General features: G+C 41.4%; 1 protein-coding gene across 1 annotated transcript in view; it reads right to left on the reverse strand.

The window, feature by feature from the left end:
• The window catches only part of PHC3 (polyhomeotic homolog 3), a 132,229-nt gene that overhangs the window by 27,217 nt on the left and 77,042 nt on the right, over positions 1-27,970 (reverse strand). Inside the window, 2 exon segments of the mRNA XM_033958076.1 lie at positions 3,094-3,253; positions 21,015-21,268. Coding sequence (XP_033813967.1) covers positions 3,094-3,253; positions 21,015-21,268 — 414 coding nt within the window.

Raw genomic sequence — 27,970 nt, forward strand, 5'->3', positions numbered from 1 at the left:
AATATGAGAAAATGGAGTAGATTCTGCTCCATTCACGGAGGAGAGTGTTTATGAGCAACTTGAAAAACTGAAGGTGGACAAAGCGATGGGACCGGATGGTATCCATCCCAGGATACTGAGAGAGCTCAGAGAGGTCCTGGCGGGTCCTATTAAAGACTTGTTCAACAAATCTCTGGAGACGGGAGTGGTTCCTGGGGATTGGAGGAGCGGATGTGGTCCCTATTCTCAAAAGTGGTCACAGGGATGAAGCGGGAAACTACAGGCCAGTGAGCTTCACTTCAGTTGTTGGAAAAATAATGGAAGTGTTGCTGAAAGAAAGGATAGCGTACTTCCTTGAATCTAATGGGTTACAGGATCTGAGGCAACATGGCTTTACAAAAGGTAAATTGTGCCAAACGAACCTGATTGAATTTTTTGATTGGGTGACTGGAGAGCTGGATCGAGAACAAATGCTAGATGTAATTTACTTAGATTTCAGCAAAGCCTTTGATACGGTTCCTCATAGGAGGCTCTTGAAACAAACTTGAAGGGCTGAAGTTAGGACCCAAAGTGGTGAACTGGTTAGAAACTGGCTGTCACATGTCAGAGAGTGGTGGTTAATGGAAGTAGAGTGGTGGTTAATGGAAGTCGCTCAGAGGAAGGAAAGGTGAGTAGTGGAGTCCCTCAGGGTTCGGTGCTGGGGCCGATCCTGTTCAATATGTTTGTGAGTGATATTGCTGAAGGGTTAGAAGGAAAAGTTTGCCTCTTTGCGTATGATACCAAGATTTGTAACAAAGTAGACACCGAAGAGGGAGTGGAAAATATGAGAGAGGATCTGCAAAAGTTAGAGGAATGGTCTAATGCCTGGCAACTAAAATTCAATGCAGAGTAATGCATTTGGGGATTAATAATCGGAAGAAACCGTATATGCTGGGAGGTGAGAAGCTGATATGCACGGATGGGGAGAGGGACCTTGGGGTGATAGTGGCCGAAGATTTAAAGATGAAAAAACTGTGACAAGGCGGTGGCTGCTGCCAGAAGGATGCTGGGCTGTATAAAGAGAGGCATAGCCAGTAGAAGGAAGAAGGTGTTGATGCCCCTGTACAGGTCATTGGTGAGGCCCCACTTGGAGTATTGTGTTCAGTTTTGGAGACCGTATCTGGCGAAGGACGTAAGAAGACTTGAGGCGGTCCAGAGGAGGGCGATGAAAATGATAGGAGGCTTGTGCCAGAAGAAGTATGAGGAGAGACTGGAAGCCCTGAATATGTATACCCTAGAGCAGTGGTCTCAAACTCAAACCCTTTGCAGTGCCACATTTTGGATTTGTAGGTACTTGGAGGGCCTCAGAAAAAATAGTTAATGTCTTATTAAAGAAATGACAATTTTGCATGGGGTAAAACTCTTTATAGTTTATAAATCTTTCCTTTTGGCTAAATCTTAATAATAATATTGTAATTTATAGCTAAAGAGACATATGATCAAGAAACTGTTTTCTTTTACTTTTGTGATTATGAAAAACATACCGAGGGCCTCAAAATAGTACCTGGTGGGCTGCATGTGGCCCCCGGGCCGCGAGTTTGAGATCACTGCCCTAGAGGAAAGGAGGGACAGGGGAGATATGATTCAGATGTTCAAATACTTGAAGGTTATTAACATAGAACAAAAATTTTTTCCAAAGAAAGGAAAATGGTAAAACCAGAGGACATAATTTGAGGTTGAGGGGTGGTAGATTCAAAAGCAATGTTAGAAAATTCCACTTTACGGAGAGGGTGATGAATGCCTGGAATGCGCTCCTGAGAGAGGTGGTGGAGAGGAAAACGGTGACGGAGTTCAAAGAAGCGTGGGATGAACACAGAGGATTTAGAATCAGAAAATAATAGTAAATATTGAACTAAGGCCAGTACTGGGCAGACTTGCACGGTCTGTGTCTGTATATGGCCAGTTGGGGGAAGGATGGGCTGGGGAGGGCTTCAATGGCTGGGAGGGCGTAGATGGGATGGAGTGAGTTTCGACAGAGATTTCGGCAGTTGGAAGCCAAGCACAGTACTGGGTAGAGCTTTGGATTCTTGCCCAGAAATAGCTAAGAATAAAAAATTGAAATTGAATCAGGAAGGGCAGACTGGATGGACCATTCGGGTCTTTATCTGTCATTATCTACTATGTTAATAGATTTGGAGGAAAGGCAGGAGAGGGGAGATATGATAGAGACATTTAAATACCTACGTAATATAAATGTGCATGAGTGGAGTCTCATTTGAAAGGAAACTGCAATGAGAGGGCATAGGATGAAGTTAAGAGGTGATAGGCTCCAGAGTAATCTGAAGAAATACTTTTTTATTGAAAGGGTGGTAGATGCATGGAACAGTCTCCCGGAAGAGGTGGTGGAAACAGAGACTGTGTCTGAATTCAAGAGAGCCTGGGATAGACACGTGGGATCTCTCGGAGAGAGAAAGAGATAATGGTTACTGTGTATGGGCAGACTAGATGGGCCACATGGCCTTTATCTGCCGTCATGTTTCTATGTAAATAAACTTGGAAATAAATAAAACTTGCAATGTGCAAAAGAAAAAGATGGTATAGCACATTCAATAATCAGATCCAGTCAAGTACCAATGTGTCTGGTATAAATATGTCTGTATTGAAAACCATCTCAGAAAACTGGTGTGGTTTTATGCTAGCACTCTATAAAGGCTTAGGCATGTCCAGATGCCATTACAGAATTGGCACTCGCCATGCACCATTGTGATACCTAATACTGTGCCAATTTATAGAATTTCCCCCATGTTTTTATTGTTATATTTTATTTTGATCAGAGAAGATGGTCTATAAGATATACATAAATAGTTATAGATAAGGCTACCTACCTATCTATTTCAAAATCGCCCATCTCCCAATGGTTGAGTTTCTGTTGCTGTCAGGACCTCTGTTTTGCTTGGACAGTGGCTGCCTAGTCTTCCTAATAGTTAAAAGTTGGCCTCACACAGGCCTGAAAAAGAAGTGTACTGGTAAAATCTCACTTTTATTGCTGGCTGTCAATGAAGACCAAGGGTGCAGAGGAAGAGGGCAAAAGCAGCAGAGCCAGAAGGAATAAACTACTGTAAGAAAGTTACCAACCATCAGCAGTGATATCATCCATATCAGTGTCTGTGGAGTTTTCTGGATGTTTGGCAGTGCTTTGTAGCTCTGATGGAATGCAACTGATACTTGTCATCTGATCTTCTGGATGGGGTCTTCTGTTTACAGGTTGCTCAATGAGAAGAGAGGAGCGGTTTACCTGTTATAAATAAAAGACCAAGGAAAAATAAGGTGTTGCTTACCTATAATGGGAGTTCACTGACTGGTGACATCATCCTGATGGATCAGGCTCAGATACTCACGCTCCTGGAGCCCTGAAAAGCCTGGAAGTTTATCACAGGCACAGACTGACAATCAGTGGTGTAACAAGGGTGGGGGAGCACCCAGGGTGATGGTACTCCTCCATGCCCTCCTCTCCGCCTCCCCTGCATCCACCATGCCCTCCCGCTGAACCTCTTTAAATCTTCATCAGCACAAGCAGTTTCTCCAGCCTGCTGCTTGTGGTGGTATTGGCTTTCCCTCTGATGTCACTTCTTGGCCCTGCGACCCAGAAATAATTTCAGAGGGGAGCCAGGCTGGCATGAGCAGCAGGCCAGAGAAGTTGTTTGTGCTGGCAAAGGTTTAAAGAGGTAAGGAGGGCAGGTAAGAGAGTGCATGAGCATGGCGTGAGGGGGCAGAAAGGTGCTAACAAGACAGTGCCTGGGCTGCTCTGCCCACTGCCCCCCACCTTACTATGCTACTTCTGACAGTGATCTGGGCCCCCAAGCAATAAGGGTCATGGGATCCCAATCACCTAACAAAACTGATTACAATGAATAGAGGCTTGGAGAAAGTGGACCCCCTATTGCTGTGGGCCCTTGGACATTACTCTGATGCTCCAATAGTCATAAGCAGGGGCTCCTATACTGCCATGGCTTCATCTTGTGCCTCAGTCAATATTAAAACTACCAGATCTTCAAATGAGAGGATAAAGCAGGAAAGAAAGTGTGGTTCTATTCCTTATCTATGGAGAGAATCCTGAGTACAGATAAGCAACTCCTCTTACTCTATTAAAAAGCAAGGAATTCTGGCATACTTATGGCTACAGAAATGAAAGTTGCCTATATGTAGAATTGCCTTTTAAGACAATCCAGAGCAAATAGTCCTGGATGGTTATTGCTGAAATGAACTAGGCAAAAAAAATTCTGAAGTACTAATTGTTCAAAGAAATCCAGACAGCAGTGTTTGAAAATATGAACTGAAGACCATGTCAGGGTTTTTCAGATTTCAATCATAAAAGTCAAACAAAGATTAGCAATGGAAGTTGCTTTTGCTGCACCTCAATATAGTTTGGATGACAAAAGGTAAAGCAATTTGCACCTGTTGGAAAGTACACACTTCATGTCATGTGTACCAGGTTTGTTGGGAGCAAAATAAATAAATAACTTCAAGCGTTTTATATGGTTTTGGGTGCCTTGAAGGTAGTACAGTACTGGCTATCCACAATCAAGGGAGTGAAGGACTTCATCTTAGTGTGAATGAGGTTTTTGGAAGAAAACAAGCAGAATGATGGAATGGTTGAGATGAAATTCTGATATGACTCAGGAGGAATTTCAGGTGGGGGCATATATATATTTGTGAGCGACATTGATGAAGGGTTAGAAGGTAAAGTTTGCCTTTTTGAGGATGATACCAAGATTTGTAACAGAGTGGACACCCCTGAGGGCATGGAAATCATGAAAAACGATCTGCAAAAATTAGAAGAATGGTCTATAATGTTTAGCAACTAAAATTCAATGTGAAGAAGTAGAGTGATACATTTGGGGAGTAGAAATCTGAAGGAACCATATGTGCTGAGAGATGAGAGGCTGATATGCACAAATGGGGAGAGGAACCTTGTGGTGATAGTGTCTGAGGATCTGAAGGCAAGGAAACAGTGTGACAGGTTGGTAGCTTTAGTCAGAAGAATGCTGGGCTGTATAGAAAGAAGCATAACCAGCAAAAGAAAGGAGATGTTGATGCCCCTGTACAGGGCGTTAGTGAGGCCCCATCTGGAGTACTGTGTTCAGTTTTGAAGCCCATATCTGGCTAAGGATGTAAAAAGACTTAAAGCAGTCCAAAGAAAAGCGACAAAAATGGTATGGGGCTTGCACCAAAAAATGTACAAGAGACTGGAAGACCTGAATATGTATACTCTAGAGGAGAGAAGGGATAGGGGAGATATGATACATATGTTTAAATACTTGAAAGGTATTACTATAGAAACAAATCTTTTCCAGAGAAAGGAAAATGGTAAAATTAGAAGGCATGAATTGAGGTAGCGGGGTGGCAGACTTACGAGTAGGAGTAATGTTAGGAAATTCTTTGTTGCGGAAAGGATGGTAGATGCCTGAAATGCCCTCCCGAGGAAGTGGTTATGATGAAAATGGTGACGGAAATTATAAAAGCGTGAGATAAAAACAGAGGATCTCTAATTAGAAAATTAATGGCATAAAACAAAGGCTGGTACTGGGTAATCCTGCATGGTCTGTGTCCCATATATAGTGATTTGGTTTAGGATGAACTGGGGAGGGCTTTGATAGAAGCTCCAGTGACAGGATGGTTAGAATAGGCTGGAGTGGGCTTCAATGGCAACTCCAGCACTGGGAACCTAAACAGTACCAGTCGGACTTCTATGGTCTATTGCCCAGAAATATTAAAGAAAAGACAGTTTATTTATGTATTCCTTTATTTAGCCTGTCCTATAAAAGGAGTCCAGAACGGGTTACAAGAGTACATTCACAATATAGGTCAGGACATGACACAATTGGTAATACAGTAATGAATATATAGTATAACGAGTGTGACTAATGGGCAGACTGGATAGACCATTCAGGTCTTTATTTACTATGTTACTGTGTTACTAGTTTGGGTAGAACTGGGTGTAAGGATAGTTGGTACATGAGAGCTGGAGTTCATTGGCTCTCTGGGCTGAAGAGGAAATTTAGGGATGTTTATCCCAATGGTCTCAAAGAAGCTTTCAGAAGCTGGTGAAAGAGTGTTCAGGTCCCAGGCAACTGCTTAATGGTTAATGGTCATTTTCATCCTGTCATGCAAAATGGTTCATTTGAAATGAAAGGATCTCACAGTAGAGGAGCTTCTGAAGGCAACGAGAATATGTTGGATGTCACATGATACATATAACTGGGAAATCACTTGTCTTTCAGTATCCATGCTGTAACAGAGACTTAAAGCTGAGGTCCTAGAGAAAGCCTCCCCTGTAGGATCAAACAAGTTGATTTGCTAGTGAAATGAGCCATGGCAACCACATCTGGCATGCTTAATGTGGTGCTAAAAGAATCATGTGAGCAGAACCCTGCATGAGTTTCTGAATGACACCTGGAGAGGAGGGGAATCGGTGAAAAGGCATAAAGAAGATCTCGTTCCAAGATATTTAAGAACACATCATGAACTTAACCTTTTTGTAGCCAAGCTCCTTCAACAGAACTGCAGACACATCATGCTGTGCTGAATTGCAAAGAAATCCATGTCAGGGCAATTTCAATGCTTGAACATAATGTGAGCAGCTGAGTTCATTCACTCTCTGATTGAGGTCACCTGAGAGAGAGCAACAGGAGTGTCTTCATGGAGATTTTTTTTATTTTTTTAATCAATACTTTTTATGTAAATATTAACTTCACATGCCATTCTCTATTTCTTCATGTATGCAATTCTTCCTATAAAAGATACCAATCAGACCTCTGACATTAAGACATTTATTATTTTCCAGATTATCATTTGCATACTACAGGCTATGTTTTCTTATTTGATTCTGCATATGGTATGTTGATTAAGTTGTTTGGAATGAGGGGTTACAGGGACAAGGTTCCAAAATTGTTTTTAGAGCCTATATCGCCCCAGGAACATGGTTACGATGGGTATTACTGCAGACAATATGTGTGTAAATTGTGGAGAGACAGCAGCTACTTTAGATTTTTTTTTTTATGGAGTTGTACATTCTGTACCTATTCTGGGCAGCAATTACTCAACATGTAAATCAACTTTAACAATTGAGGCTGCCAATGCAATTATAGCTACTTGTACTTGCAAACTTTACTGTTTTAGAAGATGATACAACTAAAGGCGAGAAGACCCTCTTGTTCTATGTTTTTGTTAGGATCAACCAGGTATCATGCCTGGTTGATTCTGCCAGTGGCATATGCTTGTCTCAAAGATTAAGCCATGCACATGTAAGTACACACAGCCAGACAGTGAAACTGTGAATGGCTCATTAAATTAGTTATGGTTCCTTTGATCGCTTCATTTGTTACTTGGATAACTGTGGTAATTCTAGAGCTAATACATGCCGACGAGTGCTGATCTCCTGGGATACATGCATTTATCAGACCAGTTGAAGAATTGATACAGGTGGAATGATTATCAAACGTTTATTTATTACCCTTGTGGACAGCATTTTTTTTTTAAGTTCAAGTAATCTTTATTGAAGTTTATAGAAACAAAAATCATAAACATAGGATGCATAGCAATGCATGCCAAACCATCTTAATAACAACATAGTGATATAATCAACGCATTGGCAATTCTGTCTTAATCTAGTAAGCATCAAATGCAAATTAAAATAATAGTAAATCTGAACCTTTATGTTTTTGTTAGCCCCAAAATGCATTTTATTGCACTGGAGGACCTGAGAACCATACAATATAACACTACAGAGGAAAATACTGTTTAGATTGATGGTATTAGAGAAAATGCTCATAGGATGAAACCAGGCAAGTAAATGGACAAGTTTCAGAAAATTGGGAGCCAGTTTGGGTGGCAATGCTGCACAGAACACACAGCGGGATTGTAGACTATTAAGATTTGATGAAGATTGGCTCCTTAGTCCTTAACTTGCTGGTTGACTGGACCTGCATAACTAATCTAAACTACCTCTATTCTCTCCTGTCAATTCATGTAGTTCCTTTTATATTTTTCAAATGATGAATGCACTATTGTAAATCATCTAGAAAGGCCCCGCCTTATGTAGAGATTCATAAAGGCAGTTAATAAATCCAAATAAATAAATAAAATATCAAGACTTATTAAACTTGAAATGTGAAACTAAAAAGAAGTTGAGTAGTTCTTAATTCCCCTGGGAGATGTAATAGGATTGATATGCATAATTAATGGACTGAAGAGGGAGAACTGAGGCATGAAAGAAGAGGGATGCAAGCGAAAATGAAAAATAAATGTTGGTAAAAAGTTTTAATAAATCATCATTTTATCCAATTTACTAATCCATACAAGGTTAGATAATCTGTGGCAGGGGGGAAAGGCCTCAGACTATATGTCCATTTCACATACCAGCCTCATGGCCATTCAGCCAATGCGGACAAAATGTTTCAGTCACTGGCCTTCCTCCTACCACCTCTTATGCAAAATCACACTATGTAATGTGCAAAATCACGCTTATATTATATAAATACTACAAAATATGAAAAACCACTTATCTCAGTGGCGTCAGACAAATCATCCTTAAAAACTAGTTCAGATTCTGATGAGTTTGTTTCGCAATATCTTCTTCAGAGAATCAGAACAGACATCAAAGTACAGAATCAACTTGTTCTCATCCAGATTTCAGGGGAACATAGGCTCTGGGGGCTTCAGAAACATTCAGACCTCCCGATGAGTGTTTCAGGCTTTGGAATGTTTAGGCATATATAATCGTATGCAAGGTTTGGATTTGGCTCCAATCCATGTTTTTCTGGGATTCGCTCCAGATACATGTAATCTCTGAAGGTCTCTTTATCCTCACAAGAATGTCTGCTCTCTTCAAGGTTGTTCTTGGTAAGCAATTTTAGCGCTCTGGCACATCGAATTAACAGAACCTCAGGGTGAATGACATTACATCAGCCTCATATCAGAATGCGATACTCATCTTCGTTGCACTAAGAATTTATGTTAATATTATAATTTATTGCAGACTATGGTAATTTTCATTTTAAAAAGGCACCAGGTCGGAACCAGTGAGGAGCCGCTTCCACTCCAGCTAAATCAGCATTTTTCAAACTGTGTGTTGTGGCATGCTGTTGTGCCACGGTTAGTCCACAGGTATGCCATGGGAGCTGAGGGTCATTTATTTGTAGAGCCAAATCCAAACCTTGCATACGATTATATATGTCTAAACATTCCAAAGCCTGAAACACTCAATGGGAGGTCTGAATGTTTCTGAAGCCCCCAGAGCCTATGTTCCCATGAAATCTGGATGAGAACAAGTTGATTCTGTACTTTGATGTCTGTTCTGATTCTCTGAAGAAGATATTGCGAAACGAGCTCATCAGAATCAGAAAGAATCAGAATTAGTTTTTAGGATGATTCGTCTGATGCCACTGAGATAAGTGGTTTTTCATATTTTGTAGTATTTATATAATATAAGCGTGATTTTGCACAGGAGGTGGTAGGAGGAAGGCCAGTGATTGAAACTTTTTGTCCACATTGGCAGAATGGTTGTGAGTCTGGTATGTGATACGGACATATAGTCTGAGGCCTTTCCTCCCTGCTACAGATTATCGAACCTTGTACGGATTAGTATGTTGGATAAAATGATTTATTAAGTTTTATATTAAAAGTTCCATTTGTTTTGGTAAAAAGCTTTAAGCCATGTTATGTGACAGATGTAATATACGGCAATACTGATGACTGAATGAAGTTGCTGTTGAAATGGTTCTGGTTGTAGGTACTTTTCAATTTAAAAAAAAAAAAGTTGATTATGGTAATTTTTCATATGTTTTGCAGTTAGTGTCTTTTTAATATCTGAGTCCTTTATCTGTGCATGTTTTGTTTGGTATTTATATTCAGAGCTATTTGCTCTGGGGCTCATAATCGAAACTTAAATACATTTAAAAACCTGCCCAAGTCAGCACTTAGATGAAAACAATTAAATTTATTGATAAATTAACAGAGGTTCTAATAATGAATTCTACTTTACAGTCCTTATGGTTAAACTCCAAGATTCAAATAGGCGGTGCTGGGATCGCTTGGAAGAATTGGATGCAGGCAAATATTAGGACATTAGATGACGTTATATCTAATGGTAAACTGCTTGAGTTTTCACAACTGCAGCATTCATTTGGCATTTTCAAAGTCTCAACAATATAGATGGTTGTAGTTGAAGCAGGCTATTCAGAGTGGGTTCCCTGAATGGAAAAATTTAAAAAACTTATTTCAGCTTGCAGATCCTTTGCTACCAAACAGATTTAGTAGGACATCAGGCTGCCCAGTGGTACAAATTGATTTCTGGATTTTTAACTAAGAAGCCAAAAAATAGTCTTAGAGACATTTGGAGTTTCGAGATAAAACAGTATATTTCTGTATCTCGTTGGCCACGAATTTGGACTTCGAGGTTGAAATGTACAATGTCAGCATCTATGATACAAACATGGTTATTTTTATTACATAGGATTTTCTGGTCCCCAGTTCAGTTAAATAGAATAGATAATTCTAAATCTAATAGATGCTGGCATTGTCATATTGATATAGGGACTTTGGATCATTACATTACATTACATTAGGGATTTCTATTCTGCCATTACCTTGCAGTTCATCTGATATATTTTTGTCCATTGATACTTAGTTTTTGGAAGTCAATTTGGGGACAAATTAATCTTATTCTTGAAGCGTCTATCCCCTTGACATATGAGACGATAATATGTGGAACAATTCTCCATGTTAAACCCACTTTAGATAAAAATAAAAGTCGCCTTTTAATGATTTTGACAGGAATAGGAGTTCAAATGATTATATACAATTGGAAAAATCATGATAGGATTAATTTCAATTTTTGGTGGGCAACTGTGTGTACAACATATAAATATGAAAAGATAATGGCAGAACGTTTAGGTACGAGCAAGTCCTTTAATGAAGTATGGGGTCCATTGACTAATTTTATTACTTTATTATGATTTTTTTTCCTCGTTAGATTCCTTTACACATCCAGGGAGGGTGGGGGGGTGGAATATTTATTTGGAAGAGTAAAATTAATTTTTTTAAAATTATTATTATATTTATAGTGAATATATAATATTATTGTTTATAATTAAGATAAGAAGGGGATAAAAAATTGTTCAATGTAATAATGTGATGATAATGTATTTTCATAACAGTTTTTTCTGATTCTTCAACTGTATACATTATAAAGTTTGAAATGTCAATAAAGATTTACAAAAAAAAGATGATCTAAAAGACAGGTCGATAATCGAAACAGCTTTTTAGACGTATCCAGGGACATTTTAGGCCTTTGAATCCCACTGTGCAGCTAGAGCTGAAAGGGGCATTTTTGGAGGAGTAGTTAGGGCGGGATGTGGGCTGACCTAGACTTAGTTATCCTGCAGGGATAATCGAATGTTTGACGAGACTGTCTAGACGAAACTTATACGTTACGAGTTAGACAGGTATAAGTGCCCAAAAGGTATCCAAATTGACCATAGAACCACTGCAGAGACAAAGTAAAGACCCACACAAACTCCCCCCGTGTTCACTGACCCTGTCGCACTCCCACAATGTTCAGAATAAAACCGTATATACCCGCCTCCAGAACATCAGCATCTGGCATAGGAAAGCCTAGTAGAGCTGCATAGAAGTGGCTTAAGTAGTCTGGGGGTGGGATAGTGAACCATAGAGAGGAGAACCCAGGCCCATAAGCCACTCTAACCACTACATTCATGGTGGAAAATGTGAGCCCACCAAACCGCCATATAGGTTCCACCTGCAGCCATAAGGGCTAATGGGGTTGTAGACAGGTCGGTATAGTGGGCTTACCATTACCTATAAGGGAGTTCTGGTGAGATGTTTATGTGGCACCCTTTTTGTGAAGTTTATAGCCCTGTAAGGTACCCCTCTGCTCTGTTGCCATGTCTGGGTAGCCAGTCCATCACAATGCTGGCCCCTCCCACGTCCAAAAGGTCTTGTTTTGGGTGTTTGGGACTTGGTTGATTTTTTTGTCGAGAATGTGGTATAAAGATAGACATAGTGGCGGTCTGGACGATCAAACGCCTGGACGTACAGATAGACAATTTTTGGGAAAAAAAAAATTTTAGACGTACTTTTCGAGAATGGACATTTTGCCACTGCCGACTTTGGGCGACTAGTGCCCTACGTCCAAATCAGACTTGGACGTTTCTTTTGATTATGCCCCTCCACACCTATATTCCAGAATGGCTTTTTTCAAATTAATGCCACATTTTACGTTTAATGGTTTTGTAGATTTATATTTTTTAAATAGATATTACTGTACTTCTGATGCAAGCATTTGCCGAAACATGGCCACATTGGGTCACTGGTATTGCTTAATTATTAATCAAATAATTTCCTCATTTATATCATACTAGTTTTGTGGCTTTTTCAGCTTGTTGATGTGGTTCCTACAGAGTGAATGTCTGAGCCTAGATTTGTCAGCATGACATCATCAGCATGTGTGCCTACATTCCCCTGCTTGTTGTCAGAGAAACAAATATAGTTTATTGAAGGAACACAATGTATTTTGTCAATTCATCCTTTTGCCTCTGCCAAAGTACATGCTGTTCTACTGTGGTTCTAGGTTTGTTCTACAATATTAAAAAACACACAACATATCAAGAGTTACCACTGGTAATAAATTCCCATGCCCCAAGGTTTTTCCCTGCTGTTTTCAATGTCTCTATCTGGTAGAATTTGGCGTGCAGTACCATTTGCTGATGATATGGCATGAAAGTTTAAGTTTATTTAAAATTTGATTGATCACCTAATCATATATTCAAGGCGATGCACAATTCTAAAAACAGTTTATGACGATATACAGGGAAACAAAAATTCAAATACCAAATACATGACTTATAGGACAAACAGGACCAATACGAAGTGTAGGGATGGAAATACAATAATTGAAGGCAAATGAATCAAGGAAAACTACAAAAGGAGAGGTTTTGGTTTTTTTTAAAATAAAAGTAGTTGAATCTTCAACAGGATTTTACGATGTCTAGCAGTCAAAAGCATCTTTAAAAAGAAAGCATTTCAACTGGCTCTTAAACCTATCAATATTTCTTTCTTCCCTCAAATAAATTGGCAAGGAATTCCACAATTGGGGAGCCACAACCAAAAAAAATATTGTCTCCGTGTATTAATAGTTTTAAGTGAAGGAACAGTTAACAGATGTTGGTCATGAGACTGAAATATTCTAGTGGAAGCATAGGGAATTAGAATCCTATTGATGAAAGCTGGGGACTTATAGAGCTGAGCCTTAAGTGATAACAAACATATTTTGTAAATTATTCCATGTGACACTGGAAGCCAATGAGATTTTTTAAGAAGTGGTGAAACGATCAAATTTCTTTGCTTTCATGATGATTTTAATAGAAGCATTTTGAATTAGCTGTAAACGCCTGATCTCTTTTTGAGCAATACCCTTAACTAGGACGTTACAATAATCAATTTTAGAAATGATCAATGAATGGATTAATATGTTTAGAAATTTGGGTTCTAACCATTTGGAAATTGAACGAATTTGCTGTAATCTGAAAAATGTTGATTTAACTATGCTGCTATGATCGTGATAAGACAGTCTCTAATCAAATATGACCCCTAAAATTTTGATAGTAGTAACTGCCTGAAGAGTAACACCAGTGAGAGTGATGGGGTAGTCAAATTTTAGTCCTTCTTTCTACGGAAAAAAAACAAGAGCTGTAGGACTTAAACCTCAACATATAGGTGATGTCTGCTTTGTGAGGGAAGCAGTATCCTAGCCACAGTATGCCTATTTCCTCCTCAGTCTATACTAGCTAAGGAATTACAACTCCTTGGGGAGGTAGGAGGTTTGTGAGCATTTAACTCCTGCTATCCTGCTGCAAGCAAATAACTTAATTGTTTCTGAAGAGAAGCAGGACTGCTAAATCCTCACATATGAGATGCTAGCTACAGGCTGCCTTCAACAAAAAGAGAAGTGGTAGCACAACAAGCAAACACTAAATATTTTTGGTAGCAACAAGCAGTATTTGTAATTTCTTCTTCTTTTGATTCTTGTTAAGTTCTTGTTATTTTTAGAAGGCAGCCTGGAGCTGAAAAGAAGAACTTAGAGGGGAAGCAGTTGGATTCTACACTCCAAATAAGATCCTGGAGGACTGTCTGGCCAAACCTATTCTCACTTTGGGAGTCCAGTTCTAGGTAATATTGTGAAGTAAATGTATGGACACAAGACCACGTTGCAGCTTTATTAATCTTCTCTATGGAAGCCCACCTTATAGGATATCAGTACAACCATAGCTCTGACATGTGCTGTGAAATGATCCTCAGAGTAGTGCTGCCCAATTCAGTGAAAAAATTTTCAATTCAATTTTGCCTATTGAATTGATTTTTCTGTTCAATCGGATGTATTTTTCCTCCCCCCCCCCCCCCCCAAACGTCCCGGTGGGTTTATTTTGAAGCCTTTCCACCTACCCACCTTTCCCCTCTCTAACCCCACGCCAGTGCTGTGGTGTAAACAAAAAAGACTTTTCCTCTCGCTGTTAGACAGCAAGCATGAACTAGGACCTAACACCAGCTCTGGCAGGATACACATTTCAAATCTGACATTGTAATCACAAAATAGAAAACAACATTTTTTTTTCCTGCCTTCCACTGCCATATCCAACATTTGTTTCTTTCCCACTGTCTACCATCTTTCTCTCTCTCCCTGCCTTGTGCCCTGGGTCAAACCTCTCTATTCCCCTCCATGCAGCATCTTTCCCTTCCTCCCCTCCATTATGGTATGCAATATTTCTTTCTCTCTCCCCATGCACCATCTTTCCCTGCCCTCCACCCTATGTCCAGCATTTTTCCATCTCTTCATGCATGCATCCCTCCCCTCCATCATATGCAGGATTTCTCCCTCTCACCCCTTTCTACCTCTTTTCTCCCTTCCTCTCCTCTACCACAATTCTTCCTCTCTCCCCATGTGCAGCATGTTTCCTCCCCTCCCTTTCCCCTGAGCAGCAGCTTTCCTCCCCTCCCACACATTCCCCTGTATAGCAGCTTTCCATCCCTCCCAACCCCCGTGCAGTAGTTCTCCATCCCTCCCTCCCATCCCCCTGTGCAGCAGCACCATATTGACTCTCCCACTGTGAGACCTGACATACCTCCAAGGCCTCCTAAAGCAGCAGTGGTGTTGGTGGTGGATGGTCAGCAGTGGCATCACTCTGAACAGGCTATTTGTGGCCTTTCCCAACAGGGCTTCCCTCTGCCGCATCATCAGTGACGCAACAGAGGGAAGGCCCCGGTGGGGCAGGCCACAAGCAGTCCATTCAGAAAGGTGCCGCTGTTGACCATCCACCGCTGCTGCTGCTTTAAGAGGCCTCGGAGGTATGTCAAGTCTTATTGGAGGGTGGTGGCTGGGTATTTGTCACTGAATCGTAAGTTGATGAACCATATCTTTTTTCCTTCTATGCTACCTCTAAATAGGATGATTGTAAAACAGATTTCTTCTTCCATCCTTATCCATAAAACATATAATTTTTCAATGTCTTTGTTTTAACTAAATTCAAGAGGCTGCTAGTAATAAACAGACATTTAGCTGCCTTAACATCCCTTCCAGCTTATACAGTTGTATGTGACATTGTGAGGACAAGCAGGATGGCTAAATCCTCACATATGGGTGACGTCACCAAAAGAGCCTGGTATGGAAAGCACTATACTAGCTTTTCAAGAAACTTTTGGCTATTCTTACCACACATGAATGCCTGTCCTGACCTTCCCCTGTCACATGGGACCTTAGTTTGTCTTCAGAGTTGACTGGATATTTTTTGAGTAGTGGTCACCCAAGTAAAATCATCTGAAAAATGTTTACTTTTCCCATCTGTAAGTTTTATCACTGTTGTGCGATTCTTTTTCATGAGTTCCCTGGTAGTTAGGCTTTGCCATCAAAGTTCAAATATTACTTCTTTTTTCAGGTTAGCTCGATAAGGGCACTTAAAAGCATCAAGCTCCCAGCTGCAGATTTTTGTCACTGATTCATTAGATATCACTGTAGCTAGTTGTTTCAAAATTCTCTCAGTAAGTCTATTATGTAGTGTACATGTATTTTAACATATATTTTAGATGTCTTTTTTTTTTTTTGTGCCTTCCCATCACTTTCAACGTATATTTTATTTTTCATCCGGTAAAAGACATTTACAATTTTGAATAAATTTTCTTTTCAGGACTATGGGCTCTTCTGAGCCTGTTTTTAGACTGGGAAGGTCGTCTTGTTTTTGGCATAACGTCTACCTGACCTCCCAATACCTTTTATGTCCTTCGATCTCACGGCGGCAGTTTTTCTGTCCATGAACAAAACTGTTAAAGGCTTCAAAAGGTGTGCTCGTTGTAACAGGGCCATTTCAGGCAGAGATCCACATAACTGGTGTATCTAGTACCTTGGTCCTGATCATCATGATATTTCTTGCACACTCTGTTGTTTACAGAAGAAGTCATTTAAAGCCAGAAAATGTCAGTTTGAAAAACTTTTCAGTTCAACTTCAAAAATTATGCCTGGAAAGTCTGGCAGCAACATGCCTCATGAATGTGCGTCATCATGACCTAGCAAGGCTCATTCAACGTTAACTTCAGGGGAGCCCCATAAGAAGGCTAAGAAGCATAAATATCTTTTCCCCTCCATGCAGACATCACCATCCTCACAAGCACCATCACCAATGATGCATATTAAGTGTCAGCGAACTGATGCCAGATCACCATCTATAAAGTTGGTCTCACCTTTGATGCGTGCCTCAATATCAGGGACACCAGTGCTTTGACATCCAACAATAGTACCTAATGTACCAACAATAGTACCAGCACCATTTCTGCAGGAACAGCTTCATATGTAGTTGCAGAAGAAGCTAGTTGGGCTACTGCAGTGCAGGTGCATTATATGCAAATCCCTGCTATCATGCCCTCAGCCTTAATTCATTCCAAGCAACATCCATGCAGTCCAGCATGGCATAGATCTCGGACTCATCGATATTGAGCATCTATATACAAACATGAATCATCATCGAGAGAGCCCAGCTCATCATATTCTCAATGCTTTTCCCAATGCTCCTCTCTGTGTCCATTGAGGCATTCACATCGACAATCTTCTCATCGCTCACTTTGACGCTCTACACTGCAATCTTCTTGACATCCAACTAGGTGTTCACTTCGACGCTGACATTCAGAGCTCTTCGTGGATGATTCCAATGATATATCTTCAGATACATCTCATGAAAATCAAAGGTCACCACCAGAAAGCCTGTCTTTTACAAAGTTTATCAGACAAAAGGGGTAAGCATTACTTATAAAGATGGAGTCTGACTCAAAATCTGATGCAGAACTCAGAGATGCACTTGACTACAAACATAATCCAATGAAAGAGGCCTTATAGAAAAACTGGGAAGCTCCACTAAATGTCCCAGTGGTTCCACGTAAAACTGAATTTTCTAAACCAAATTCAGTCATGCCCTGGTTTTGATAAACCACAGCTGCAGCATCAATCTTTGGTCGTAGAGTGCTTTAAAAAAAGCAAATACTTCCAGACCTTATACCAGTACTTCACCTGGGAGAGAATGAAGAACTCTGGATAAGTTCAAAGTGTTCCAAAGCTCCATGCTGTCAAATAGAATTTTAAACTACAATTTCCACATAACATTTTATATGAAATCTCTCATCCAAAAGTTGTCAAGGTATGGCCTAGACATACCACTGGAATACCTCCCTTCTTACGAGGAAGTACATGGTCCATTCTATATTTGATGCATTTGACATTACCTCTCAAACATCTACAGTTTCAATTGCTATGCATAGACAAGCATGGCTTCGAATCTCTGATCTAGATGTAAAAATTCAGGATCCTATTTCCAACTTACCCTGTATTAGAGATGGTTTAGAGACCATATAGAGGAGGTAAAGCAGAAAATTAAGACATTCTGACTACATGACACCTTATCTTCATCTAAATCGCGTCAATCTCGGATGCCATGAAGATATTCCAATGCTTCTAGGCACCCTACATGCTTCTTGAGGCACAGGTATCACCAGCCTTCTGCTTCAAACTGCACAATAGCTCAAAGGCAACGCAGACAACAGAATCAGCAGAAAACATTTGAACAATCTTGGTCAAAACAGCAGCAGTCTTTTTTACTTCCTCCTAGAGAGTTTAGTCAGTGTTTCTCAACTTCTGTCTCAGACTCTACCTATTGGAGGTTGACTCATTTATTATCATCAACAGTGATCCCTCATAAAATCAGATCATTGGGTCCTTTGAGTCAGAGCTATGCCCTCCATTTGCAAAAAAGGCTGCCCACTCATCCTCTAAGACAGTCTATTTTCAATTCCCAGCAGAGGACCCTCCTTCACCAAGAGCTCTCAGCCCTCCTCCAGCTCAATGCCATAGAACAAGTTCCTCTACTAAAGAGGGGCCAAGGGATCTATTCCAAATATTTTCTCATACCAAAAAAAGACCAATCCTAGACCTCTGAGCACTCAATAAATATTTGGTAAAGGGGAAGTTTTGCATGGTCTCGCTGGGAACCCTCTTACCACTATTAGAGAAGAATGACTGGTTCTGCTCTCTCAAAGAAGTGTATACTTGTATTCCCATTCTACCTGCTTACATGAAATACCTTCACTTTCAATACAAAGTATTCCCATTTGGTCTGGCATCAGCACCAAGAGTAATCACAAAATATTTAGTAGTAGTAGGGCAGTACTCTGCTCATGTTTTCATGTGTTCCCTTATCTAGATGACTGGTTGATCAAGGCTTCCATGACCCAACCGACTTAACAAGACATAAATGCAACTATTTGTTTTTTGGAGCTCCTGGGATTTGCAATCAGCTACAAGAAATCCCATCTACAACCAATTCAAACTCTGCAGTTCATTGGAGCCCTCAAGGACACAACTCAAACTTGTATCTTTCTTTCTCTACAGAGGCTAGAGACTTTGATTCAGCTTTGCCAAGATGACTTCTCTCATGAACACATTACTGCACGTCAAATACTATGACTCCTTGGTCATATGGCCTCTGTAGCACACATAACTCAGTTTGAGTAGCAAGACAAATTCCTTTATGCTTTCCCGCCAATTCTTTTACTACGGAAGACTCTACTCAAATTTCACCAGAAACATGTCACCATAGCACCTCGGTGGCCACATCAACTATGATTCCCTCTTCTCCTACAACTCAGCAGAAAGGAACCCATCTTTCCAATGCTCTCTCCTATGTCCCAATCTATGTTTGACGCTCACAGCATGATATCTCTCTCCCAGCAAGTAGATGTTTTCATTCTATTGGTACCAGTGTCAGCTATTATTGAGAAAACCTTCCATACAACATTGCTATTGTTTCAAATGGACACGTTTCACAGTATGGTGTAAACTCTACTTGCTAGATCCAGTCTCTTGTCATCTTCCATCGGTTTTGGACTATCTTCTGCACCTTTCTAACTCTGGTCTTAAAACTACTTCAATCAGAGTTCACCTCAGTGCCATTATCACTTTTCATACACCACTGGAAAAAGAAGCCATTATCTGCGCATCCTTTGGTTTCTAGACTCATGAAAGGACTATAGCATACCAGGCCACCTATTAAACCTCCTCCTGTTGCTTGGGATCTTAACATCATACTATCCACTCTTATGAAGCTTCCATTTGAACCAATCTCGACATCATCTCTCAAACATTTCACCTGAACAATAGTCTTCCTCATAGCTCTTACATCTGCAAGAAGAGTCAGTGAATTTCAAACACTTGTATCAGATCTACCTTATACAACATTTTACCATGACAAGATGATTCTTTGTACTCATCCTAAATTCCTCATGAAAGTCAACTCAGAATTTCATCTGAATCAGTCTATAGTTCTCCCTGTCTTCTTTCCAGAACCACATTTGCATCCTGGTGAAGCAGCACTCCACAAACCGGAAACATGTTCTTGGTTATTACTTGGATCGAACTAAACCTCACAGGATTTCCACTCAGCTTTTCCTATTATTCAATCCAAACAGACTTGGAGCACCGGTCACCAAGAACCATCTTCATATGGCTGGTGGACTGTATCTCCTTTTGTTATGCTTAGGCTGGGCTAATGCTAGAAGGCTTTGTCACTGCACATAGAGTTCAGTAGCTCTTCTATGTTCCACTCCCATTGAGGATATCTGTAAAGCAGCCACCTAGTACTCAGTGCATACTTTCATATCCTACTACTGTTTAGAGAATCATTCCAGACAAGATAGCCAGTTTGGCCAAGCAGTTCTACAGAATTTATTCACTAATTAGAAGCCAACTTCCCTCCACCCATGCTGATTTTGTCAGGCTCATAGTATTTGTCAATTACCCTCTTCTCAGAGGCATGATCTTGGCAGCTAGGGAGTCCCACATGTGAGAATATGCTGCCTGCTTGTCCTGGGATAAAGGGAAGTTACTTACCTGTAACAGCTGCTATCCAAGGACAGCAGTCAGCTATTCTCATAATTCTTTCACCTCCCCTAGTTGTCTATTTAGCTTTGTTACTGAAATGAAAGAGCCACGAGATAGCGTCAGGAAGGACATTTTTTTAAATGCACTTTTAGACTGTCTGTACTGGGCTCTGTGGAGGACGTGACCCCATATGTGAGAATATCCGCCTTCTGTCTTTGACTAACACCTGTTACAGGTAAGTAACTTCATTTTAAATGCAGAAGCAGGTTTTTATAAGATTGCTCTCCCAATATGTGGGTGCATTTCTGCACATATGGCTTCTTTGCACTTTGGTTTAACTAAACTAAGTGGCGGTGCTCTTGCAGGTGGAGACTAGGGAGGAGTTTGCAAAATAGAATTATATGATACTTTTGTTCTGAAAAAACAGTATGTCAGTATTTGTAAAGGAAAAAAATGTGCATACCTTTATGTCTATGTGCAGATATAAAACTATTCCTACATCTTTGAAACAAAAGTTTTACTTTATCTCTCATTGCAGTAATAGAAGCTAAGATAATGCTCTACTTACTGGGAATGGCTCCAGGCCCTCTTGTATCACGAACCCTTCAATAATATGGGTTAGAATCTGTGGTTTCACAACAGCCTGTGGGAGTTTGGTTTCTATGCTTGGAATGCTATTAGGCATTGAAGTGCTGTTACTCCTTGTTGTGGCAGCTGGAAGCAGAAGTGGAGGTGGTGGTATGGAGGTATGTGAAGGGTCTGATGGTGACTTAATTACTGAAGCACTAACTGATGATGCCACTGCTGGAATTCCTACATGTTCTGAGAATAAAAAGGTGGGGTTAAATAGTTGGAGAAGCAAATGTCTGCTCATTACAACACTTGAGTATAATTCAGAAGTCCTGCTTGAGATATCTGTATGTAAACCGCTTTGAATGTGATTGTAAAAACTACAAAAAGGTGGTATACAAGTCCCAATCCCTTCCCTTTCCCATGTTCAAGGCTCTAATTCCAATTTTGTCCAGTTTGTGGCAAGTATGTTTCTTCCTGTGCTTCTGTTTTATTACCTTAATCTGGCTTTCCAAACCAAAATAATATTTTGGTAGCTAAACACAATTCAAAAACAACTACAGACACTAGATGCTAGATTCACAAAGCAAACCAATCGTATACCAATCGGTTTGCGAGCCCTTTGCGACCCGATTTCCCTCTGACCTGATTCACTAACCTGTGTAGCGATCCCATCCCAATCTGTGCATTCAAATGAGAGGAATCGGCATGCAAAGCAGGAAGGACGTGATTCACTAAACTTTTCTCCTGACACACTAACTGGCTTGGCCGATCAAGAACAGGCGACTGGTGAGAACCAGTCACTTATGTAAAAAACTCCACTCCTCTCTGCCTAGACCTGCTCTCTGCCTGCCCCGACTCTCTGCCTCCTACGACTCTCCTGCTCTGTGCTGCCACCTGCTCTCTGCCACCCTTCCCCGCAGTGCGAGCCCGTGGTTTTAAAGCGGGACTGTACTGTGGGGAAGGGCGGCAGAGAGCAGGACAGTCAACGATTGCCCATCCCCAGCCCAACCTGGCCCACCTCCGGACTGACCCACCCCCGGCCCGACCCGACACCCCCTTGTACCTAAAAGTTGGTAGCAGGAGGGGTGCTCAGTCCCTCCTGCTTCATAGGCCTCCAGCGGTGGGAACAGGAGGAAGTGCAAAGTCCTACTTCTTCTCCTTTGCCCTGCCCAACGCAATGCTGGCCTTAGGTCCCGCCCCATTGCATCATGTGATACACAGGGAGGAGCCTAAGGCTCTGATTGGCTCAGGCACCTTGGGCTCCTCCTCCTTGGGAGGGGTCTGAGGTGCCTGAGCCAATCAGGGACTTTCTTAGGGCTGAGCCTAAGGAAGTTCCTGATTGGCCAAAGCAATAGTCAATCAGGGGAGGAGCCCGAGGCACCTGAGCCAATCAGAGCCTTAGGCTCCTCCCTGTGTATCACATGATGCAATGGGATGGGGCCTAAGGCCGAAATTGCGTTGGGCAGGACGGAGAAGAAGTAGGAGGACTTTACGCTTCCTTCTGCTCCCAAAAATAGCTGGAGGCCTAAGGAGCAGGAGGGACTGGGCTCCCCTCCTGCTCCCAATGTTTTTAAAGGTAAGGGGAGGGGAAGTGGTTGGGTCCAGCCGGGGTACGGAGAGGGGGCGAACCAGGCCGGCCTGGGTGGGCTCGACCGAGTTTGCGATGGCAGGAGAGAGTGGGAACCCTCCTGCCATAAAGCGGTGTTGATTTATTTTTTTTTTTGGTTCAGGGAGGGAGGAAGGGGCACTTGTTGGGAGAGGGAGGGGGGGTTTAATTTTTTTTTTTTAAATCGAGCTGATATGTTGCGTGTGTAAAACACACAAAATATTTGCCCGATTTTTTAAAAAATTTAAAAAGCCGGCAGAAGCCCTGACAGCAGTGACAGGAGTCTGTTTCTTCTGTCACTCCTGTCAGGGCTCTAGCGATCCGTGCAGTCGGTTGTGGCTGTGCCTCCGATTACCCCCATTTGCATGCAGATGGTTGGAGAATTGGTCAGCCTGCCTCCAATCACACACGGATCGGAGGGTTAGTGAATCTAGCCCTAGAGTTGACTATAAGCTGAAGAAAAAGTACAAAATGTCCCACACTGTTGCAAACACTGCTGGTACTTTGTACCAATGATCAAAACAAAACTACATAATTTTGCTTTTCTGCTCCAAGAAGAAAGTACTCATGGGAATCATCTGTGCCTGCTTTTTCCTTGGGTAATTTTTTCAGTCAAAACAACGTGCAGTTTTGAACGTCTGACACTATATGTATTATTGATGCCCCCAGCTTAGCCCTACCACCAATAACACTTGCAGATAAGAGTAGATTTTTGCAGATCAATGTGTTTTCTTTTACCTTAACAGAGAATAGACAATTAAAATGAAAAACATGTATGTGGCTAAAAACACTGAAATGGTTTTTATTATGCCTCTCCGACCTCAACATACTCTTTGTTCAATGCTCAGATTTTCAGAAACTTACAATAATATCTCTGAACATATTCTTTTGGTCACATTTGACATGATCTACTTGATTACCTCTTTTCAAAGCTATCCTTTGTCTATGGCTGATATCAGATGGTAATTTAGGAAGAATGGAAAGAAGGAAACTGGCTTGGAAAGGATAATGCAGGAAGGACATTAACTCTCGGCCATAATTCAAGTTGATCACAAAAGGAGACATTATAACATAGACTACATCAATAGAAGTTCAGAGCCCCAATCTAGCCAGTCCAAAAAGTTATAGATAAGTACGCAATCCTCACTTTAGGTCAATTTTCCCAAATCCTGCTGGATTAGTGACTGAAAAATTTACTGGAATAGCACAGCTAAATTTAGCCAGTCAAAAACATGGGGTCCTAGAGGCATGCTTGGGCAAGAACAACCACATTTTGGCTGCCTAAATGTAAGCGCATTTTTAATTCTTCAATTCTTCCCTTCCCCAACAATGTCCCAACACTTTCTTCTCAATCTTCCCTTAAATCTGAAAGTAAAGAGTAGCTTCGGCAACCACCAACTTACCATTTCTCTCATCTATTGTGAAAGTAAAATGCATCCAGCAGCCCCTAACCATTCTCCCAATATTAAAGTAAAAATAATTTGCTGATGCACACCTGCTTGATCTCACTTTCATCCCCCAGAGCTCCCCAAAAAAGTTCCCAAGGCTTGCAGATAGGCTCACCCCTGTTACTAGCCTGAGGTCCAGCACTGCCCAGCACTGAGAAAGTTTGTGGGTACTCTGGGTAAAGGTTCCTCCACAATTAGCTGTCTGGGACAGGAACACAGCACTAAAAACTCTAGAACCAGAAATAGGCAGGACACAGATTCCCTATTTACCTACTTTATTTATAAATTTAAATGGAAACCTTCACCATAGATTTCTTACTAATAATTTCCCATGCTTAAACATATAACCAGTTGCACAACTTAATCTAAAGAACTTTCCTCAAACTACAACATTCCCAAGACTTTTTCTGTCCAAACTGCAGCCTGTAGATCTAATAGCAAACTCAGCTTTTGGCTCAAATTATCAACTGTAACTTTCCTGGAAATGTCCAGATAACCTCTTATGTAATCTGCCTTGAACCGCAAGGTAATGGCAGAATAAAAATCACTAATGTAATGTTCTATTACACTGGTTAACTTCTCTCAGCAAATATTCCACACAGGGAAAACATTTTCATTACAGGATTTTCCCTTTGGCTTGGCCTTGACTCATAACATTTATTCTAATTAGAAAGTTACTCCACCTTGGTCCCTGGTCAGTAAAATGCCTAGCCCACACAGTGCTCTTTGCCATCAGTCTAAATCAGGATATATTTCCATGACAGCACATTACCCTATCCTAGACTATCTGTCTTCCCAGTACAGGCTGTTAAAACACCAGGTAAGTACTTTTCTATGGCAGCTAGTCAAAACACACCACATACCAAACACATTGCCCTTTGGCATCTACTCCACAACATTGACAGTTTCTGTATTCCTTAAACAAACTGACAAAAGCACTTATATTCCTACCTATTTCAAATTCTGATGGCTAAGCCTCAAGCATTCCTCACCTAAGGGTTTTCCTCCTCAAATTGTCTTTCTGGCTTGGCTTGGAGATCTTTTGTCTGCACTACCCTTGCCTGTCTCACTGCAAACAGTTTGTTGTTGCATTTACCAGCAGCCTGCCTTTTGAAGACCAAATCTATTCTGTGGTCCTGCGCATCCTTTAGAATCACTTCCCCTTCACTGGGCAGGAAGGTATGCTTGATAACCTGATCTACCAATGAATCCACCTTAGGTGGTACAAATAGCTGCTGAAAATCCAGAGCCACTGGGTACATCACCATGGTCTTGGCTATCTGCAAGGAACCCTCCGGGGCGTCTCACTGTTCCATGAGCATAACTGTAAAATCTGGATGCAAGGGAAAACATGTGGTCTGAATCTTAGTGCTGCTCATAACTGAGCATGGAGCAGCACAGGTCTGTGGTGGTTCTAGTTCAATTCCTGTAACGCCTCAGTAATGATTTGCAATAAAGCCATCGGCTTAAAGAGGCAACGCACTGTCAGGTCGTCCCCCAGGTCCAAGGCCATTCTCACCACTTGCACCATTTCTCCCTCCCCTCCACTTCATGTCCATTTCTCCCTCTCTCTCCCCTTCTGCAATAATTTTCCTTCCTTCCCTCTTCCCCAACAATCACTCACAATTAACATGCTCTCTCCCCATGCACTCCCTCTCCTCCACCCCATGACCATTTATCCCTCTCTCATCACTCTCATACCTCCTGCAACAATTTTCCTTCCTTCCTTTCCCCCCAATCCCATTCACAACTGCCATTTCATCCAGCTCTTCTCTCACAGGGTCCAATTGCTCTTGAGGATCTGGAATGCTTTGGGTTTATGGCATGGCTTTTGAGCGCGCAGCCTTAGTGCAAAAGGGGTACTCAGAGGTGGTCATAGCTACTCTTCAGTCTAAGAAAATGGTAACAGTCGCTACTTATGCAAAAGCTTGGAAGATGTTTCAGAACTGGTGTACTAACTGGAATGTGGAATCATTTTGGGCCCTCTTATCCATGGTACTCACATTTTTCCAGGATGGACTAGAAAAGGGCCTCGCAGTTGACTCTGTTAAAGTGCAAGTAGCAGGCCTTTCTTGTTTTAGAGCGTGCATGGAAAAAGTATCTTTGTCATTGTATCTGGACATCTCCAGATTTTTGAAGAGAGCAATGCAGCTGCATCCTCTGGTGTATCAACCGTTTCTGACATATAACCTCAATATTGTGTTGCAAGCCCTCAGTGAGGCTCTGCATGAGCCTTTATAGGAGTTTTGGCTGATAGATCATCTTTTTGTTTTTACAAATACCAGTCACCAGTGGAAGCCAGTTTTCTAAGGCTTCCATTTCACGATGGATTCGCATGGCAATTTCTTCAGCATATACTGGGGGTGGGAAACCTTCCTCAATTTCTTTGAGGGCACACTCTACTAGGAGTGTAATTTCTTCATGGGTAGAGTCTCAGGTGGTGTTGGCCAAAGAGATCTGTAGGGCAGCTATGTGGTCCACCCTCCATACTTTCACAAAGTTTTACAGGGTGGATGTGGTGGCTCAGCTGCATGCTACTTTTGGGTCCTCAGTCCTAGCAGCAGGCTCATCTTCAATGCCCTGGATTCAGGAGACTGCTCTATTATGTCCCAGATGTTTAAGACTACTGTACCTTATGCACCAGACGTGAAGATTAAGTTCTTATCTCGATAATAATCTTTCTGGTAGAAGGGTACAGTAGTCTTGACGGCCTACTCTGTCAGTCTGCTTACTGTCTCTGACATGTAAGTGGTTACCAGGTGTTTGAATTTTCCCTGTCATGCAGGTTGAAGAGTGATGAGATAGTTCATTGAAAACTACAAAGAGGGAGAGAGGGAGATCTCCATAACTGTTGGTGCAGACTGAACTCAGGTAGGTGGCTAGTTTGTTCCACCTTGTTTTATACAGAGCAAAACATAGTTTCGTGTTATCAGAGAGATTCCCCTTGCCCCTCATTCAAACATAAGAACATAAGAAACACCTTCATCGGATCAAACCCTAGGTCCATCTAATCCGGCGACCCGCACACGCGGAGGCCAAGCTAGGTGCTCCCTGTTGGAGACCCTGATTTCCCGTATCCCTCGATGTGATTTGCAAGAAGGTGTGCATCCAACTTGTGCTTGAATCCCAGAACGGTAGTCTCTGTCACAACCTCCTCCGGGACAGCATTCCAAGCATCCATCACTCTCTGTGCGAAACAGAACTTCCTGACATTTGTCCTGGACCTGCTGCCCCTCAGTTTCAGTCTATGACTTCTTGTCCGTGTCACATCTGAAAAAGTGAATAATGCTGTTTCTTGGTCTATTTTGTCAAATCCTTTTAATATTTTAAAAGTCTCTATCATATCCCCTTGCAGTCTCCTCTTTTCAAGGGTGAACAGTCCTAGTTTTCCGAGGTGTTCTTTGTAGCTCAAATTCTCCATATCTTTGACTAGTTTCGTGGCTCGCCTCTGCACCTTCTCCAGCAGGGTTATATCTTTCTTAAGGTATGGAGACCAGTGTTGGACACAATATTCCAAGTGTGGTCTGACCATTGCTCTATAAAGCGGCATTATGACGTCCGCCAATCTACTCGTGATGCCCTTCTTTATCATGCCCAACATCCTGTTTGCTTTCTTTGCCACCGCCGCGCATTGAGCCGATGGCTTCAGGGTCCTGTCTATCAGTACTTCCAAGTCCTTTTCTTGTTCGCATTTGCCCAAAGTTACACCTAACATTCTATATTCATGTTCCTTGTTTTTCCTACCCAGATGCATCACCTTGCATTTGTCTATGTTAAAATTCATCTGCCACTTTTCCGCCCACTTCTCTAGCTGGTTCAGATCCTTCTGGAGTTCCTCACAGTCCCTTTGATAGCCAACTGCCTGACATAGTTTTGTGTCATCTGCAAACTTGATTA

This window comes from Geotrypetes seraphini, chromosome 9, assembly GCF_902459505.1.
Source record: "Geotrypetes seraphini chromosome 9, aGeoSer1.1, whole genome shotgun sequence".
Taxonomy (NCBI): domain Eukaryota; kingdom Metazoa; phylum Chordata; class Amphibia; order Gymnophiona; family Dermophiidae; genus Geotrypetes; species Geotrypetes seraphini.